At 42.0% G+C, this 20,212-nt stretch overlaps 3 protein-coding genes across 7 annotated transcripts in view; all 3 read right to left on the bottom strand.

The window, feature by feature from the left end:
• Positions 1-4,767: 4,767 nt before the first annotated feature.
• On the bottom strand, positions 4,768-10,059 carry vcam1b (vascular cell adhesion molecule 1b). Of its 3 annotated transcripts, XM_027005555.3 has the most exons (7): positions 9,897-10,056; positions 9,487-9,762; positions 8,915-9,217; positions 8,566-8,826; positions 8,017-8,172; positions 5,900-6,160; positions 4,768-5,690 (listed from the first exon to the last, which is right to left on the bottom strand). In XM_027005555.3, exons 1-7 carry the CDS (start codon positions 9,943-9,945, stop codon positions 5,533-5,535), a joined length of 1,464 nt encoding a protein of 487 aa, XP_026861356.3. In that variant the 5' UTR covers positions 9,946-10,056; the 3' UTR covers positions 4,768-5,532. The 3 variants fall into 3 exon arrangements, with proteins under 3 accessions (XP_026861356.3, XP_081564643.1, XP_026861357.3); XM_081708517.1 differs by lacking the exon at positions 9,487-9,762 and having other exon boundaries at positions 9,897-10,059; XM_027005556.3 differs by lacking the exon at positions 5,900-6,160 and having other exon boundaries at positions 9,897-10,051.
• Positions 10,060-11,382: 1,323 nt separating this feature from the next.
• On the bottom strand, positions 11,383-13,634 carry gpr88 (G protein-coupled receptor 88). The gene has a single exon (XM_027005423.3). It carries the CDS (start codon positions 12,661-12,663, stop codon positions 11,620-11,622), a length of 1,044 nt encoding a protein of 347 aa, XP_026861224.1. The 5' UTR covers positions 12,664-13,634; the 3' UTR covers positions 11,383-11,619.
• A 145-nt stretch (positions 13,635-13,779) lies between these two features.
• Positions 13,780-20,212, bottom strand: part of cdc14ab (cell division cycle 14Ab) — a 31,592-nt gene continuing 25,159 nt past the window's right edge. For 2 of the 3 annotated variants that reach the window (XM_035523158.2, XM_035523159.2), the window contains exons 13-15: positions 19,545-19,664; positions 18,291-18,696; positions 13,780-15,912 (exon numbers count right to left, since the gene is read on the bottom strand). In XM_035523158.2, the coding sequence (XP_035379051.1) occupies positions 15,883-15,912; positions 18,291-18,696; positions 19,545-19,664 (556 nt within the window). In that variant the 3' untranslated portion in view covers positions 13,780-15,882. The remainder of the gene's footprint in view (positions 15,913-18,290; positions 18,697-19,544; positions 19,665-20,212) is intronic. The other variant, XM_081708069.1, reaches the window with a different exon arrangement.

Below are 20,212 nucleotides of genomic sequence, written 5' to 3'. Positions count from 1 at the left end.
ACCCAGAACCAGATACTCAGAATGTGTCAGCTCAGATACCCAGAAAACCAGAAGTGTGAAACCCATGATCAGAGAAGGGGGGGTTACTAAATATGTTTATAGTGGGCAGAGCATGTAGTTTCACTTCTTCCAACACACTATGCCATCAGCATGGCACGATATATTAATAGAAATGATCCTTAATAGGAACCAGAATGGGCAAATAATAGATTATAGGTAACATGGGGAGAACTAATGTCAAATGTTAGGGGAAATACTTCAAAGTAGGATCCTCAAAGATTTAGAATATTCTTCATTCCTTAGTCATAAATATGCACGTTCTAGCAATAGTGTACCTTTGCGAAGCTGAACTCATGACCAGCTCTATTAATAATCTTTCACCCATCCTCTCACTCAATAGCAGTCTATGTGGAGTTATTAAACAGGGTATGCAGTATCAGTCCAATCTAAATTTACAGCATGATTCTGATTCTCACTTTGGGTATATATCTATTTAAAATCAGACCTGTTTCTGTTTGCAGATATATTTGTGTCATGCTTCCTGTGGCATATAAAAGATTTAGAACCTAACCATTAACTCTCACCAAGTAAACAAAGCCAGTGCAATTAAAGCTGTAGTCAGAATCAAAACAGGTTTATCAGGCCACCACACATCAGTAAGCCAGAGTACAGAAACTCTCATTATGATGTGTTGGTTGGCCTTCTGTGCCTTTCTGTGGAGAAATGCCCAGAGTCAAGTGCTATCCACGGCAGACTTCTGGCCTACAAAGCTGTCAGAGTGAAACAATAGCCCATAGGAGGCTTAATTCTGGCCAGACGCACAGGGCACTGCGAGGGACAGCTCGCAGAGTGCTGCTGTCTTATTATTATTATTCTTGGTCAAATTTTGCACTCAGAATGGAGTTGCCAGTGCTGAGCCATGGAGAGGCCACTTGTCCCTTACGCATTCCCATACACAGAGCCAGAGCTGGTGGGTTACTTTTGGTTTGAAGTGCAGCACTTTTACTGAACTGAAGAGATCCGTTTTAGAATCGAGGCAATCATGGATTGTTTGATAACATATGTGGCAAAAACCATAAGAAAGCCACAAAAAAAAAAACAACAACAACAAGAAATGTATGGGATTCAGTGACATACAGAATCATGTGCATACATTTTATAATTACATTTTATAATTAAGCATCTGTATTGTAATGTGTAATAATAATTAAAAAAAAGATTGAAGTAAACAGCTTTTTCTACCTCAGTGGGAAGTAAAGTCATGGGCTTTTTCTTACATAACAAAATTCCATAACATTTAGAGAACTGTTTGTACAGTGGGGTGTTCTGCTGAGGCCAGCAACATGACCCAGGCATTCCTTAATTTGGCCTAAATGTCCCAGTAGATATACAGTGAGGTGAAGCAGTCCTATCAGGGGTCAAACAGTATGCATAATATGCCCATTGTGTTAATATGACATGTGACCTTGCAAATCCTGTGTAAAAGTATGAGATCATGCATTTTGTCAACCACATTATAGCACTGCAGGGACCCGAGTGGAACTTGAACTGAAGCCAGTATTGGATCTCAGTAAACGTTTTACGCTCTTCGCAGGGTCTTTGCTGTTTACTGATGCTTTCTGTTCAGCCTCCTGTGGTCTTCAGTCCGCATAAAGATTATGGTGCAAACCTTGAAGTCCACTCCACACAGTGCATTTTTATTGTCAGGTACTTATTTTTCATTTAAGACCTTTTTGGTTGGTGGGGGTTATTGCACTTTCTATGAAATAAGAGATAAACGACACTTTTCCACACAGTGCATCCTGCTGTGATGCTTGGAGTGTTCCTGGTTGGTACTATTGGGGTACCAAACTTGGGGGGTTTCTGGAATAGTTCTGGTTGGTATTATTCTATGTGTGTAGACTCACGGGCTTTCTGTCCATTTGCCACAACCTGAATAAAGATATGGCAGGGAATAAGGACCAATTTTACTGTGGGCTTAATGTGAAATGTACCTGTAACTTTTCACTTTAACTTTTTCTGTAATGCTTCTTCGGACTCCATTGAGAGGTTTTGTGAATTTGAGTGCAGATTGATGTGGGACGCACACAAGTATTGACTAAGAAATATATTAGCAATAAGGGGAAGGCTGGACAAAGTGAACCTTCAATGTGTATCCTCACATACTAGTGACTAGTCACTACTATTAACTAGTGCTGATCCTGGAGCAGAGAGTGCATATGTATGAAACTGCTATGTTTGAAAAAGATGAAAGTTATTATTTATCCCATAAATAATAAGCTGGAACGTAAGAGGTTAAATGAGATTTTGCTTTTCATATCTTATTAAAATTGATTGCAATAGAGGTGATATTTGCTTGGCTCTGTTCTTCATAGATGCCTTGTATGCATACATGCTGACCTCATGGCCTGCGTTTGTCAAAGTCTCTCTAGTTCAATGCAAAGAAGCTGTAATTTGGTGCAAGGGTCTCTGCAATATCAAAGCAGTGACGTGAATTCTCTCTGCATGGTCAAAAAATGTCCGATGTGATAAGCTTCAAAAAGCAAAAGTAAACTTTGATTCATCAGATAGTCCAGGATTACTATCCTTGAGAGAGGGCAAGATTATTCACCAAATGTGCACAGATGAGGACATGAAGCCAACCAAAGCTCACGTTCGGTCATGTGATCCATGTGTGCAGGGTCACAAATTCGATAATCATCCGTTTCAAATAGCAGGAAAGCAAAATGACCCACTCAGGGGTCTATCGGGGTCCTTATATGCTTGTGGAAACATAAGATATGCATGCACAGACACGTGTGTTCCGTAAAAGCACCCTCACAAAGAAAGCAGTGATCAGTGTGGAGGCGGTAAAAAAGCTGCTGAAAGCTGCAGATCATCTGTTAAGAGAGCGGCTGTGCTAGTGGAAAGGAGGCTCTGCGTGAGAGTGGGGACCCTGGGTCACATGCCATCTGCTCAACCTGGAGCTTCTCCTCCTCCATAAATATTCTGTTATTGTTCATGTGGCAATCAAAGAGCACTTGGAAGGGAGGTGGTGTCTCCTCCTCCGGCACGGAGGACAGTGCCTGCCCCCTGCGACCAACAACCAGTAAACACCAGCAGCTGTAAGCTATTAAACATGACAGGACACAGCACAAATGAGAGTTGCAGAGTAGATGCTGATTTTTTGCTGAACATCCTCCTTTGAAGACTTGCACGGGGGCCGGAAGGTCAGGAGGGGTGCCCGGAGTCCTTGAAGCAGTTCTTAAAGTGAAGCACGCAGTACAACTAACTTTTCCTTGTGGGTGATTTTTTTTTTCAATAAAGCCACCACAATGCATGTTCTTTCCCCCTCAACAGACAAAACCCAGGTACGTGTAATCACGCACTATGATTATATTTAAAACTGACAATAATGCCATTTTGTGAGAGATCAAATTGACTGTATTTGATAACTCCCAATCCCCCAACAGGCATGTTCTAGAGTTTAGAACACTGTAAATTGTGAGACTAAGCTTTTAGAGAGCATACTATTCATGATGTTATTCAAATATGTTTTTTACAGAATAGTGCATATGGAGTTTTATTGCTGCCATAGATGAACACTGTACTCAGTCATGTCAATAAAATATGAAAGAAATAAAAATAGAGCTAAATAAGAGAGTACGGGTCATATTTTACAAAGTGTTAGCAATATTGTAGTCAGCAAAAAAAAAGTACTGAATGAGGAGAGAGAGGATGCAGACCTGCCCATGTCTTAGATTTGAGCAGGGGAGGAAGCCTGCCCTGGTTCTCCCGTTTTCCCAGGAATACGTCGCCATTTGCACCTCCGCTGCCACAGCATCTAGTCTTTTCCCTCTGGGAAGTGCAAGAAAAACGACCCAACCCCCCCAGGGGCATGGAAACCAGCTGGTCTCCATGACGACTGCCTGTTATAGCACCATCAGCAAAAGCAATCAATAGATGCTAAAAAAAGGAGCAAGAAACTCGATTCAGGCTTGTTAGAACACTTTCTACCCCCATTTGTGTGCTGTGTTATAAAGAGGGAGAGAAAGGGTGTGATATGTGGGCTCCTTTATAAGCCCGAGATTTGGTGAGTAGCAGTAGCAGTGACAATAGCAGGGAACAGTGCTGCACTTGTTGCATGGTTGGAAGGCGATGATGAGAAATCTCATTCATCCATTCACCATGAACACTGTGTTCTCTTCAAATATTTTCCTGTGTGAACATCAGCAGAAAACCATTCACCTTTTAAATACAGAGATAGAACATGTTGGAGTTTGATAATATGAGGGAAACACCAGAGTGCAATAAAGAGTTTGCCCTTTGATCCCTGAATAGTTTCTGGGGGCTTTTTGTATAATCTATAGAGGGAGACTAGACCGTACCAATGATCTTAGTAAATGGACACTTTGTTTGAAAATGTCAAAGAGGTTATAATATGTTTTATAGAAGAAACATAATTATTATTAATATTATGAGCAATATTATTACATTTTTGGTGCTTTTTTAGCTTTTGTTTTTTGTATTTCTGCCATTTCTTGCACAATTATCAGAATATAAATCTAGCCACATTTCATGGTGCAATTATGGTTTAATGTGATTTCCTTGTGAACATATCTGAATTCCCAGAAAACATATCTGAAAGTATAAATTAAACTAGGGTGTATATTCAGTTAAGAAGGTCAGTGAAAACCTCCATAAAACTCCACATAATCCCTCTGCTGACTCACTCTCATACCAACATTTATTAAATAAATATTTATTAGGTTGGAGACAATTTCAAAATCCATTTATGAAAATCCCATTTATTTCAGAAAGGCAAGACATGAATACACACATCCAAAAGATGCAACAATTCACACGAGGTCTAAACACATAAAGAGAGCTGTGAAGATGGAGTCACCTCAATGTTACCAGCCAACTGTACTGTCACAGCTGTGTGCTATGGATGAGCTTTAAATACTTCCTAAGCAGAGGAGAATGCAATATTATTTTAATGCTTTTGAGTCTGCAGCACGTCTTGTATTACATCATGACTTGTACTGTGCTCCTGCATATCAGCTTTAAATTATTCTGACAAATGAAAAACAAATTTACTTGAAAATACACCTGTCTTGCATACCAGATACTGCCAAAAGTAAAAAGAGGCAGCTACATTAGAAGAAAAGGTAATTCTATAAAAATATATACATCACTTCTTTTTCTTCATATAATCCTCTCTCTCTCTCTCTCTCTCTCTCTCTCTCTCTCTCTCTCTCTCTCATTCTTCTCTGAGCTCTATTGAGATATGGCGTCTTACGGGGACATGTGGTGTAGCACTCATGGTCTGCGCTGGAGAAAAGCAGGCCCTGACAGTGCAGTTCAGATCAGCAGGGTCTGATTCAGTTTAGCAGAGTCCTATTCTCATTTGGTTCAGCTGAATATAATTCCATTCAGTGGAGTCTGCTAGGGGTTGGCACATTTTTGATTCAGTTCAACAGTGCATTTTAATTCAGAAGAGCCAGATCAAGTTCATCAGAGTCTGCCTGACTCTGGGTCTGTTCAGTCAGTCTACACAGTTCCAGGTCTGCACTTGCTCAGTTCATAGATTCCCTTCCTCTTAGCTCTTCTTAAATACTCCAGGATGCCAGCCACTGAGGCCAGAACTCCCAGGCCAGTGGCTGGAATTATATAGTCATTCCAAGTGGGCAATGGACTGGTGAATGTCTCTACAGTGGAAAGAAACAGAGAGATGAAAAAATTAGGAACTACTGAAGCTTTAAATTAATTATGTTTATCCTTGCTCTTAATTAAAAAAAAAATAAAAATTCAAAAAGGTGAGATCCCCCCCCAAACAGCACCGTTAGCACAAAATTCAACACCTCAAGACAAATGGAGTCCATTCAGATACATGTTCCTCCAGAGTCTTTACTCTTACCCATTACATGAATTGTGAAGTTCTTAGTCTCATATCCCAGGGCGTTGGTGACGTTGACCTGGTATTGACCCGTGTCATTTGCTGTAAGGTTGACCAGCAGAAACGTGCCATTGGGGGAATAGATATCCCTACCGCCATCCAGCTTCCGCAGAACAATGGCAGGTGGTGGGAAGCTCACAGAATTGCAGCAGATAGTGATGTTCTCGCCCTCGTGCACCCACTTGGATGGTAGGACCTGCACTGAAGTGTTCCTGGGAGGAGCTGCAGGAAGGGGGTTGGGCAGCTAAGTAAAATGCCCCCTTCTAACTAGGCATTTGATTACGGTAAGACAATAAAGAGTCGTGTAGAATTTAATGTGAAGGCCTAATCTAGAACTTCAGGTAAGATAAAGAGTCTATGAAGATGAAGTGACTGTAGTCTTGGAACATCTGACAATTAAATGATGATTTAGGCCACGCTTTATTGAAGAGCACATGATGTAGTATGAAGGGATGTTGGACTCCACTGTTTTCCAAGACCAGGGTTTGGTGCCCTTGTATCTTAATATTCAGTTTGTAATTACTATACAGTACAAAGTTATAGTGCGTGTTTCAAATGTCAGGATGAAGTTCTGAAGCCAGTTAGACAGCACACGCATCACTCTTACCTTGCACAGTGACACTGCCTCTGTCAGTCTCACTGCCGCACTTGTTGACAGCCTAACACTCATAACTCCCAGAGTCTGACAATTCAGCGGCGTGAATCATAAACCTCCTTTCATTTCCCTCACTGTAAGCAAGCTCTGTCTTTTCCCCGTAGAGCTTTGAGCCATAAACACCCAATCGAGATGCAAGGCTATGACCACTTGTGCCTACTGCCAGCACATTCATTACAAACAAGCTTTGTCAAGAATCATTTTACTGTGAGAGCACTGTAAGGTTGCAATGCCGCGATTTGTTTTTAAAATATAAACCACTTTAAATTAGGAAACAATACCACAAATTGCCCCCCAAAACTGTATTCATTCACTGTGTGCTTCCACTGTGATAGACATTGTCTTCTCTGCTAGTGCAGCTGGCACACCACCCATCTCCAGAGAGACCTACTTGTCCCGCTTCACTCTCCTTAATAACTACATTCATGGGCTGCGTCTCATCAAAACGAGAATCAACTACCCTCAGTACTTGTCACACACTGCAGAGTGTGTTGGTGGTGACATGCACCTGCAGTCATAGCTCTGCTTCTGTCTCAGGAGAGATTCACTACTATAGAGGACGACAGGTCATTCTGTCTGGTAACTTAATTGTACATCTCAGGTCTTCCAGAGCAGGCACTATGACTAGGTACAGTGATCAACATATAAATTGACCACAAATAACACACCAGTGAATTTTATTAGATTTCAGTAATATATAACTTTCAGTTTATGAAGAAAGAATTTAAGACGACACACAGAACATCGGACACCACACAAAACAGTGTTATGCATAGAAAGTCCAACTTCAATGCATGTTTGTTTGTTTTTTTCCAACACATAACTAAATCTGTGTTTGGAAAAAAGGGTTTTAAATATTTTGCTTTAAATCTTAAGCTCAGACCTTGACTGATTGATTGCCTGGTGCTAAAGGTTCACAGTAGTGAAGTGCTAAATGTTCAAAGGTGGTAAAATTCCTCCCAGATTAGTTTAACTGCATAGACTTGATACTAACCAGAAGGCCTGATTCAGTAACCAAAAGCTGTTTCTTTCATATGTTAAAAGACATGTCATCAGTTGCTCTCATTACCCATAGTTATATATTCAGCTCAGTGAACCATGCAGCAGTTAATGGAACATTTGAGAAATCAAATGTCCTTCACTGAACTTTAGTACTTTTAATCAGTTGAAGAGTAGAGAGACTGTTTGAAGTAGTTTTCCCTACAGCACATTCTCAAGATCCAATTTTTATAATAGGACAGGCTGAAGATGGCCAGAAAGTCAAAACCAGTTAAGCATATTATATTAAAAGCCTGGGTCTTTTCTTGAATTTTAATTACAACATTCAACTTTTTTTCCACTGTAAATTCTTTCAGCTGCAGAAGCATACTTACCCAACATATTAAAAAAGAAATCCCTAGAAAATTATATCACCAAGACTCACTTTCAACAGACGCCAGCTCTGTCTCGCTCCCATTCCGCACCTTGCTCAGCACCGGGCGGCTCTTTGGGACGCTGTTGCTCAGGTAGGATTTGTTGAGGAATCCCTGTTCCTTTGGCTCATTGAGAGACATAGAGATCACAGTGTCCACAGGAGGACCTGCAGAATGACACACGTAATGAATGACCCTCAAAGGAAAGTGCTGGGAGTGAGTTCCAGCCAATGTAGCTAATGTACATTCACTGAAAAATGAAAAGTTAACGAAACCTGCCTTAAAATGTAGCCATTTACTTCTACAAACACAAAAATCCCATTGTTGAAACATACACTGTTTATGTAAATTCAGTGGGCTCGAAAAAAGCCCAGAGTTCATTCAACCATGTTTCAGCCTTTTTTTTCTGCTGTAAAAATCACATTTCCTAAAATAGCTGCGAGAGAAATGAATGGACACAAGGACTACCGAGATAGAAACTGATATTATCATTAACTTGAACGACATAAAATTGTGAGTAGGTATGTAACAGTTTATAATCAACGGAAATTCCCACTAACCGTGAATAGTAACAGTCGCCATGACTGTCTGTCTCCCGAGCTCATTGCTGGCTGTGCACTCATAGATCCCGGCATCGGATTGCGATACGTTGAGCAGCAGAATCTCCCGACCCACTTTCACTTCTTCCAACTGCCCGGCGTGCTTCGGAGTTCGCCATGAAAATTCCGGCTTCGGATTTCCCTCCGCTTCACAGGTCAGAGAAAGGTTGGAGCCAACTTGGACCGTGCCTGCTCCAGATGTTCTAACACTGCGTGGTGCATCTGAAACACACGTAAGAGAATGAGAACGCTCGCGCGTTACATGAGAAGGGCAGACATTCGGGTGTCCACGTAGCGTTGGTGAACTTACAAAGCACATGCATGGACACGGTTGTCTCCCTGGTCCTCTGATCTGACGGAAGGCCGTCTAGCTCGAGTGAGGCTCTGCAGGTTACGTTCCTCACGCTTTCATTCTGTGGTATGAAAGTATAAAAGGATTCGGTGGTCTCCATGTTATTTTTAGGGTCCTGCGTTGGGACCAGCTCATCGCCCAGAATCCACTCAAATTTGATGTACTCCTCTGGGTAGACGTTAGAGACCTTGCAGGTCAAGATAGCCTCCTTTCCCAGTACCAAGCGTTCATGCCCTGAGATTACTGGGTCTTTTGGAAAAGCTGAAACAAATTGAAAACTGATCAGGGCTGCAATAAAATAAAGAATGTCGTTAATTTTGGCTCTAGCAAGTTATTGGGGGTCCACTCCCGACTCTCATTCACGTCATAAACATAGTTATAATAAACATACTTAATTTACAGTAGGTATTGAATATATATATATATATATATCCTAAAATGAATAGATGATAGGGTTGGAGTTTGAGGTTAACATATAAAAAAGTTTTGGTTTTTTTAAAAGTTACAAGATTAATTACAGATTAACTTACAGTACACGTTTACTCTTGCCCTCGCTTGTCTTGAGACGTCCTTACACCTTGCCTCACATATGATTGTGTTTTCATGATTTTTAGTTATATTGCTAAAGATCAACTTCGATTCTGCCGGAGAAGATATAACTTTCCCATACAGTGGTTTGTCCTCAAGCGGTTTCCAAATGTATTTCACATCCTCCTCGCAATCGCTTAAGATGCATGTAAGTTGCTGTCTGTCTCCGAGTTTAAACAGCGCATTCTTCGGACTGAATTGCAGACGGAGACCGGCTCCTTAAAAATACAACGCAACAGATGGCGTTAGGTAAGCGCATAACGCTTTGCAGTGCACACTATGTGCGCCAAAGGTCCTTTTTAGATTATTACTAATGTTTAGAAAATTTGGAAAAGTGGCGAATAAAACTTACCTGCAAGTGGCAAAATAAAATGTAGTATAACAGCTAGAGTTAGGACCATGTCGAAATATTTAAATGCCCCAACGAGAATGGCACTTAATTGTTAAGTCCGTATCACTGCTTAAAGCAATAATGAACTACAGTTCAGTTCTCATTTATAGTTTATCTGAGAGCTGTGATTAGGGGGTTATTGGTCCAGAAGCAGATGGCTGGGGAGTATAACACACCCCCTATAAAGACCAAATATGTCATGAATGAATTCCCCTACTGCTGCCTCGCACTCGGAGGGGATCAGAAACGTTGCTTAAACGTGCGCCCTCTGCTGTTTTGTTTTGGTTTTGGTTTTGTTTTTATATTATTCTAACGTCGTGAAAATGATTTAATTTTAGAATTTTATTTATTTGCCTTCCATTGTTTGGAATACTGAATATTCTGTCTTAAGTTCTACATTTCTTTTAGTAGGCTACTGTTTGTATTACTAAAAGATTTCGTAAGATTTGGACTCTGCGCCAGACTGAGTCCTTCCCCGAAACGCTTTGCTTCAAGGAATGCAAAGAACAGCCCCCAGTGGATGGAGAGTGATTGTGATTCTGTTTATACAGCACGGGGTTTTTGAAACTAACTTTGAAAACTTTTTTTTATATTAGACAATACTAGAAAATTGCTATTTTAAAAATAGCACAAATCCCTGTCATACTTTCCACATGGCCTTTCAGAAAAATAGATATGGTTTTACAGAAACCATCTCAAATAGCCTTAGTCCAATCTGTATCAGCTAGGAAACTACTTTTGTCGTTCATGTGCCAACAACTAAGAAATTGTATGCTCTTATGTCTTGCAGTCCATGTAAGCAGCCATGTGGCCAAATGAAACTTATTATAACCAAATACCCTTGCTAATTATTGCTTCTTTACAGCATGTGTATTAAAATAAAAACAAAGTATACCTGTTACATCAGGAGAGCAAGTTGTATCATCAAACAGCTGAGCAAGAAATTCCAATTAACTTTATTAAGTGTAAGTGCATATTGTTTCTTATAAACTAGCCAAGAGTCATTAACTTGAATGTCCTGTATAAAACACAGCACTTCTAATGTTTTTGCATTAGGTAATATGTTAAAAAAACAAAAACAAACAACCCCCCCCCCCCCCCCCCAGATATTACTAAACAAGATATTAGCTGGCCAGAATACCTGTTAGCAAAGTAAGTGCATCATCTTTTGAACAGCATTCTATTATTAACCTTATCATGAACAGCCTACAACTGACTTAGAGTTGTTTAGGTGTTGATTAGCTGAAAGACACATATCTAAATCTTTCAGGCCTGTAAGAGATTTGCCTGCTTTGCCTGTTCCCATGGCAATGTCTAGGATAGTATTATGAATAAAGATTAAATTGACCTGAAACAACCCAGTAAATACAATGGTAGATGATTATCAAGCATGGACTAACATAAATAAAGCAATAATATGTTAACACATACAGGCAAATGGATCTTATCATTTATTTCCATATAATACAAGTTAATACAAATTTTGGTTTAACTTGAAAAAGGAGCAATGTATGGACAGTTTAGGAAAGTCCTCACAAAGTCACAAATCTTACAATGGTTTACAATATCAAAAGCGCTATATTTTTCACATTTCCCCATTTAAGAGACAGATGGCATGCATTTGGCACAAATACTGCTTATAGGCACAATTTGGCCTCCCTCGTGGCGAAACGTGCTTGTCCTATTAATTCATATCTCCCAAGAATGCCCTCCGACTGTTTTGGCGAGGGAAAATATGAGAGATGGTATTGATTGTAATGGGCTCAACGCCCACAGTCGATCCTCTCCAAAAGTCTCCCCTCATGATGGACCTGAAAGACTTCCTAAACTCTTCGTTTTTCCACGTGTACAGAAAAGGATTTGACACGAAGATTGTGCAGAAGATGATCCATGAAGAAGTCCAAAGCGCCACGGATACCCGAATGAAGAGTCCCGTTGTCAGAGTCCAGAAAATCGGTCCAGTTGTTAACATAAATATAAAACATACTGCCAGCACATAAAACCCGAGACGCTTGTCCTTCCTTGGAAAGGAATAAGGGAGGTTATTCACAATTTGAAAATTCAAAATGCTGACCCTCTTCACACTTATCTGCACTCGGCGAAATATTTTAAAGTAACAATATAAAACAACCACTGTTTGTCCAATGATGGTCAGTGCAAGTGTTCCAGCAGCCAATGGGTTTGACAGGACTGACACCCCTTTGGAAAAGGATACTGTTGCATCCTGCGCATCTCTGCATATGTCAGTCGGGTACCGAAACGACGTGAACCAAGGAAGCAAGGATCCGAGAGAGATGAGCCATGATCCAACAATCATCCATTCAGTGTGCCTCTTTTGATAGAGTGATTGATAAGTAGCGGGGGTTTTTGTGATTAAAACATACCTGTTCACTGCCACGAGGGAGTGGGAGAGTAGCGAGACGGTGATTCCGATTAAGAGTAGGGCTTCTTTGAAAGCATGGTACCCAAGCACTAGAGAATTCCCTGTGGATATTGCCACCGCTTCGTGGGGCATCCAAAATGCGCACACCAACAGGTCCGCTACGCAGCCGTTGACAATAAAAGCATTGCTAGCAGTACGAAGCTTCTTAAAACTCACAACCAGATATATAACCACAAGATTTAGAACAGTGCCAAAAACGCACATCAAAGAGTAGACTGTCGTGAGGGAAATCCGTGCCACGCGTCCTATCTCGCAATTAGTTAAGGGCTCTGACTCGTTAGGCATGATCAAAGGCAAACCTCATATCAAATCAACGAAAAACAGCATAACCATACCCCTCTTTTCATAAGGACAACACTGTATCAAAGCCTAACGTTGCGACGACCGAGGAGAGAAGATGGAAAGCGCATCTCCTCTTTGGTAGTGATGCAGTGAAGACAGTAGCTTTGTAGGTGGCGTTTTCTAATGATGTTGAGGGCGCGCAGCCGATCAATCTCCATCCCGTGTTCTTTAAAGCACGCAAAGAAGTGAGAGATTAACAAGCGCCAACGCGTCACATTCCACGTGTTGTACTCTCAACGAAGACGAAAAACGAGCATACAGCTCAAACGCAGGTAAAACAATAGGACCCTAAACCAATCGATTAAACATGATAGAAGCATTTAAAATAAAGGGGACAGCTACGATAATAGTACATTGTTTACATTAATGGCCTTATACAATACATGAATATAAGCAAACGCTTTGGTTTTGGGTACAGTAAGCCATGGGTTTATTGATTATATGCTATACTTACACTCTTGTGTATAATCATAATATACTTGGCAATTAAGAACAAGAACTCTCGTGGGAGAAAAACTCCAAGAATTTCTACAAAGGAAAATATTGCGATAGTATAACATCCCTGAAACCAACAATATCAGCCGTTCACAACCAGAGCACAAGCGTCACATTGGACTTAAAATTTCAGATCGCTCACATTTCAAGTATAAAAAAAACCAAACAATTCAGGATACATTAGAAGTCACACCAAAAAAAACCCCGATCTGGCTCACAAAGCACAGGTGTAAAGCATCTAATTACGAGCAAAAGAGATTAGAGCTCAACACGGATGCAAAGGAGCGAACCTCGCTGCCTTTTCCCCCTACACGACACAGCGCAAAAAGACGCGCAACGCGACCAACCTCGAACTCTGGTCCATTTACGCGCCATTTGCATGCTTTTGTAGTGCTACGGAGCTGACAAGGTCTTTATAAACAATTTTTACAAGCAGTTTGGATTTTGTTACATGATGCCTACTAAATAGCTAAATATTGGTCCTTTTAGTGGAGTATGACTACTTGGTGGGAGACTAGGAGGAATGCAGTTATATGCTTAAAGAGATAAATCATCACATTTACATAGAATGTCAAAAGTTAGTGTTTTATTGTTTCTTCTTTTAAAATCTGTACAGCATTTGCACTTCACTATGCCCATGTGCTCATGAAAAGCAAAACACTGGCCTACATAAATAGAGTTAGATGTTCTTCATATACTGCCCCCAAATATATTCCGTATATGGAAGAGAGTATTTTACAGCTGTCATCTGAATATTTTTAAAGAGGTAGAATACTTTATACATTTATGGGAGAATCGTTTGAACATCATAGCGAAGCATGACATTGTCTTGAATGTAACAGAGTGCTACATGGCCAAAGAGGTGACATCAGTCTTCCTTATTGGAATATGCATTATTCAACACACACACTGGAAGGATAAACTCAACAACAAACATTTATTTCACACACGTAAGGCCAGTAATACCCACAATGGGTCGAATGTCAGTAGAAACTCATTGAAACAGCCTTTTAAACCTCCCCTGGACCTAATTGTCATAGGTCAGAAAAACTAATCTTAAGCTCTTAACATCTCAAAGGATCACCGAGTCTAGGGCTAGGGTGTGTGTGTGGATGGTGTTGGTTTACAATTCCTAAGTCGATAGCTGCTGTCAAATCTACATTCAGCATCTCTGCCAAAACACATTTATCAAATGATCTAATTTTCCTCCAAATTAGCCTATAAAAATCAAAACTTACCATCGACAGCTATTGTCAGTTTAAAACAATCATGGTGTTCACCAATACATAAAGTGGCCCCAGCTTTGCCTGTAGCTACCTTTGTTGCATGCATTACAAAAGAAAATGTAGCCAGCTTTAAAAGAGTTGAGCTTGTATCATCATAGAAATCTGAACCCTAATGGGTGTGTGGGTGTTGAAACATGAAAAGAGCCCCTAAAGCTTACTGGCTGCAAGCAGTTTAGCTGTGTGAAAGCGACAGCCCCCAGCAGAGTGCCCACTCCTCAGCTGCCTCCTGCGTTCATGTCAGAACTGCAGGGAACCCAGAACACCGTGGAAGCTTTGGGGGAAAAAACAAAGCACTGCTGCTTTTTTTTTTTTTTTTTTTTTTTTTTTTAACCCAGCGTCAATCTCCCAGGGTCAGGGAAATGAGTGTTCTGTCTCCAGTACACTTCAGTGATCATCATGTACACTACGAACTGATGGCTCATGGAGATAAAGCAATCCATCTAATCATTTCATATAAATGGAACTACAAGCATTTGAAGTTCCAGCTCCCACACAAAGTAAGGCATAACAGTGCTTCCCAAAAATAATTCTACTCAAAATCCATAACGGCTCCAGCTGAGGACACCCGACCCCTCTGTACTGGTATAGCATTATACCACCTAAAGTATGCATTAGATATCATTTCGCTTAAGGTTAGCTTGGTTAACACACATCCAGGTCTGAATATAGCCCTCGTACTTTAGGATTGATATGTTATCAAAGAAGTACAATCTGGAGACAGCAACAAAAACATTACCTCAGAACATATTTCCTTGAAGCAAACACAGCACATACAATATACAGCAACAAATAACTGGACATCAGACTTATGCAGGGACTATTGTTAAAAAATATAGAATCTAAAAATAACCTCTCTTTAAACACTCCTTTAACAGTGTGTGTGTGTGTGTGTGTGTGTGTGTATATACACATACATACACACCCACATTAAAACACCACTTTTTTTTTTTTTTTTTTTTTTAAAGAAAGAAAGAAGCTAGAGAATAAATGAGCTAAAGTAAACAGTCAGGCTGGTTTCTAGTCAAGTGTGCTTCAGAGAATGAAAACAGTCTTGCCAGTCCAGTGCAGGACAGGGGTCCCAGTTCCCCCACTACCCCCCCTCCTCCCCACATAGTTGCATGTCGCAGGGAGAAGAGAGTCAATGACATTCAAGCCTTCTTGAGAGGCATCCTCTAGCGAAGCTGGGGGCAGGGCACTTTAGCAGAGGCGGGCGGAAAGCAGCCTGCATCAACTGGCAGTCTCAAACAGCACCGTCGGTTCACTCAGGTTACCAGGATGCTCCTGTGGCAGGCCGGAGAGCAGCAGTCAGTCACAGAAGGCGGCTGGTGGAGGAGGTGCTGGCGGGCTACGACTGGTCCAGGATCAGGGCAAGCTTGCCGTTTTAGTACTGAACATACTCCGACTGAAGGGACTGCAAAACAAGGAAGGAGGAAAGATGAAACAATTACCACGTTGAACGTAATTACAGAAAATTACATATCAGGGACCGGCTAAATGTTAGCCTAAAAGGCAAAGCTTTGAAGCATACTATTAAAACTGGGCTGACGTAAAAAAGATTATGAGAGGAAAGGTGGGGGGTCAACACTGACAGCCGAATGAAATTTGCATTAAAAATGGGCAAATTATATCTGCTCTTTAACAGAGTGAAAACAACATTTTGCTTCCGGATATAGAAGTTGCTGAATACAGATGTACAACACGCATAATTGAGTGCCGATTTCTGCTTATTGCTCCCTGGGGGTAATTATTTATTTATTTATTTTAAATAATTTTTAAAAAGCAAAGCAGCACATATCCAGCAGGAATAATGAAGAGGTCTTTACAAATAAGCAGGGAAACTGTTGCGGTAGGGCAGCTAGCAGAGACGCTGGGAGGGGATACAGGGGTCGGGTTTCACGCAACAGGCCTGAGCAGGCAATGGTGACCGGGAGCGCTACTGGTTTCTGGGTGCTACTGGGCTGTTGGGGAGCCAAAACCACTGGTTACACAAGGAGGACATGAGACCACTGTGGTCATAGGATAAAGAGGTTGGAGGGGAAACACACCCCCACACAACTTTTCATACTCCAGCCAAGTATTCTGGTTGCTCTTCCTCCACCGGACACAGATGCAGATGGGATGGATGAAGCTGCGAGAGGACATGAAATGGTAAAATAGCCGTGAGGTGCTCGGCTGCAGTTCAAACAAAATGAGGCTTCTTCGAGTCGCGTTAAGCCCGGAAACATGTGGGTGTTTTCAGCCTGCAAATTCCTGTGCCACCACAGCACAGCCACAACATCTGATCATCTCTTCCATTGGCCTTTGGCTGCTTGCATCCTGTGATGTTGGCTATAGAAGTGCTCATAATGGCAAAAGAAGATAAATAAACAAATGTTTCGAGAACCGTTTGCAACTTAGGATGCATGTATTTAGAACCAGTTCTGTAGACATTTCAAAACAGACGGGAATAGCAGTCAGGGAAATGATGGGAATTACTCCACTTCTTCCTATCGGTAGATTTGTCATTTGATTGTGGAGCACCACAAGACCAGGAGCGACAGTTACTCAGAGTGAGCACACGCGTTTGAGAAAGGAAACCCATTCCTGGCCATCCCTCAGACCCAAGAGACCGTCTGTGTGTCAGAGTGCATAGCTCCTCTTCCATGGCACATTCTGTTTGCCTGAGAGCAGCCTGCTGGCTTTGCCAGTTCTCTGCAGCACCATCTGTAAAAACACAGCTGCTTTACTTTATGCCATGTCGCTACTGTTCCATTTCCATCATTACCCTGATTTCCTCGCCTATTACTGTGGTTTCCTTTCATGCATTACCCACATTTCCTATTCTGAAGTGACTCTTTCTATGAATTGCAGTTATATCATCCAGCATACAACATACCGGAGACTTTTGCGCAAAGATTTCAAAAGTGACATGCCGTGGCTTACAAGAACTGCCACTTCACTGCTTAGTGGAGAGAATGGAACATTTTTTGTGAAGTAGAACTGCTCAGAGTTCGAGAGAGAGAGAGAGAGAGAGAGAGAGAGAGACTGCTCTTTGCCATAAAGCAGGACAGGCACCTACTCAGCAGGTCTGAACAAGCGTCTCTCGTAGCCTGACACTCCCAGCGCATCCAACAGCAGCATGAATCCAGCAGTTAGTACCGGAAACAGTGTTAGTCAAACAGAAGCCACTGTTTACGACTGCACCGCACAAGCACAGAACAAGCCACGGGTTAGCAGAAGGGCAGGGACTTTTCTTTTTTTTCTTTAAACGATTTGTTGAATAAATGTGGTATGTGCTGGATACAAAGCGGAGAAGTTAAAACCATGTACTAGAGCATAGCTGCAAAAACTGGAAATTAGCTTCATCGCCACAGCCAATTAAATCCTAATTGACAGACGCAATTAGGCATATATATGAATGCTTTACACAGCACTTCTTTAAAAGGGCATGAAAGACACACAGAGGAAACATGCCTGTTAATGATCAGAAGCATTAGAAAAGTGCAGTTACACAGCTCCTGCAAATATGAGCACACATGCACATGCCCACGCACCCACTCAAACTCACAAAGCGGTGGTTTGATGCAAAGACCAAAAACAGTTTTAGAATTTATTTATAACTTTGTTTTTTAATCTGAGTGCAGAAGGCAGACTCTTGCTGCCTAAAGATGAAGCTGAATTTCTGCACAGCAGAGGTGTGAGAAGGGTTAGAATTGTTAAACTTGTTCAGTAAGAGTGAGAGAGAAAGGATGAGTCAGAACAGATGCTGCTGTTTGTTGTGTGGGGGTGTGAAGGGCGGAGCTCACTTACTGGGATGGAGCGGCTGAGGTAGCGTGCCGAGGGCCTGCTCAGGCCCGCGTTGCCTTGGTTCTGACCTGGTTCCTCCATGACGAACCTGTCCCCCATGGATGCCCGGCCTGGACTGATGTGGGCGTGATTATGGTTGAGGTTACTTAACGTCAGGCTCTTGGCTGGGCTGACGGCATTGGCGTTCGGGCCATTGGAGGAGTTATACTGATTGTTGTTGACTTCATGGTGGTAGGTGTGGGCAGCCCGGGTGGAGGGGTTGCCAAAGGTCACACGGGGGGTGGGAGAGGACGGAGATGAGCACAAAGAGGAGGAGTAGGAGGAGGGCCGGTGTCCAGAACTTCTAAAGTCTTCTTCAGCATCATACAGGTTACCCAGAGAGTTGGCTAATCTAGATCTTAGAGAGGAGCTGGGGGGGGGGGGGGGGGGGGGGGGGACAGACATGCAGGGGTAATGAGGGAGGATGGTGGACTCGTCAGTGCAAGCCAATCGAACACACACACACACACACACACACACACACACACACACACACACACACACACACACACACACACACACACACACACACACACACAGCATGCCAGTTCACAGGGAGGCAGGGGAAGAGTCCAGCCCTCACGTCCCATCCAGATGACCGGGGGATGCGGCCAAAGCTGCACGTTTAACTTAACGCGTTCTGACTGAACACCCAGAAGCAATTCGACGACCGCCATTTAAGAACAATAGAAAACGTCTGCGTTTGCTGCACAGAACAGCACGGGAGATGTGTTAGAAAATACTCGGTACAAAAATAGAAAGGAAAACATCTCCGGCCCTCACATATTTTGCATGGAGACAAAGGAAGAGGAGGTAGGAGCAGGACTACAGGGTGTGATAGTAGCTTCAGCTTTGGTCGTTCTCCATTACAATGGCAGGACGGACTGAGTCACCCACTACATAAGTTGAATCTCTGCTCCTGCTAAAGTAAGGTATCAGAGCATGGGTTAGTCACAGAGAGGGAGAAAGTCCACCTCTGGACTGAAAGGAAAACAAGAGAAAGTGGAAGGAAAAAAATGTATATTGAAACAAAAAGGGGAAGTTTCATTTTAAACAGCTAGCAGAGAGGAAAAAAAAAATTAATCAAAGAGTAAAGGCAGGCTTGGAAAATTAAAACAACATTCTGGCCTTGAAGACAAGGCAGAAAATTTGGACGGGAAAAGACGGATGGAGAGAGAGGGAAGTACAGAAGGGCAACATGGAGACAGAACGCCTCACCCTTTGAAGTTGGAGGAAGGAGAGGCTCGACTGATCCGCTTGGCAGAGGCAGAGGAGGGCACTCTGGAGGGTTTGAGGTGTGCGCTGGAGCCCTGGGTGCTGGAAGCTGAATGCAGTCTACTGAAGAGAACAAACAGCAGACAGACCTTACACAACTGGCAACTCTTATGAACATTTTTCAAGCAATGAGTCCATTAAAAGTCCCCAAGTCACATGTAATAACACACAGCTGCCCAATCATGTACCTTTACAATGCTGTCCTACAGGATTCAGCAATCCACTTCATATGTGTTTTTTATTTGGGCACCCTCACACAAATTGGGTGATTATGAACCTGTGGACACCTGATTACGGACTCGCTTGGGCCATCTTACAATGCCAAAAAGGCTCAAATGGTAGTAGTTTCTGCTTTCTTGTCTACAGGAGAGCCACCTGCTATACTCATGTTCTGGCCAGTGCTGCTCTGGACTTTCCCCCATATACACAAACGCACCACCACCCATCAGATAACAACCTGGGAAAATTCCCAACCAATCCTGGAGTGCTGCCATCTTCAAAACCAACGGGGCCATGGCAAATATAGTTACCTTTTTGCCACTTACCTCTCACGCAAGCCATGAAGCAAACATGTTTGTCTCCTAAATTTCTTCAATTCTACTGAAGACCTG

This window comes from Electrophorus electricus, chromosome 26 (assembly GCF_041902795.1).
Source record: "Electrophorus electricus isolate QZ-2024a chromosome 26, ASM4190279v1, whole genome shotgun sequence".
NCBI classification, from domain to species: domain Eukaryota; kingdom Metazoa; phylum Chordata; class Actinopteri; order Gymnotiformes; family Gymnotidae; genus Electrophorus; species Electrophorus electricus.
The sequence above is the reverse complement of the archived record's forward strand: the minus strand, read 5'-3'. Positions and strand labels throughout refer to the sequence as shown.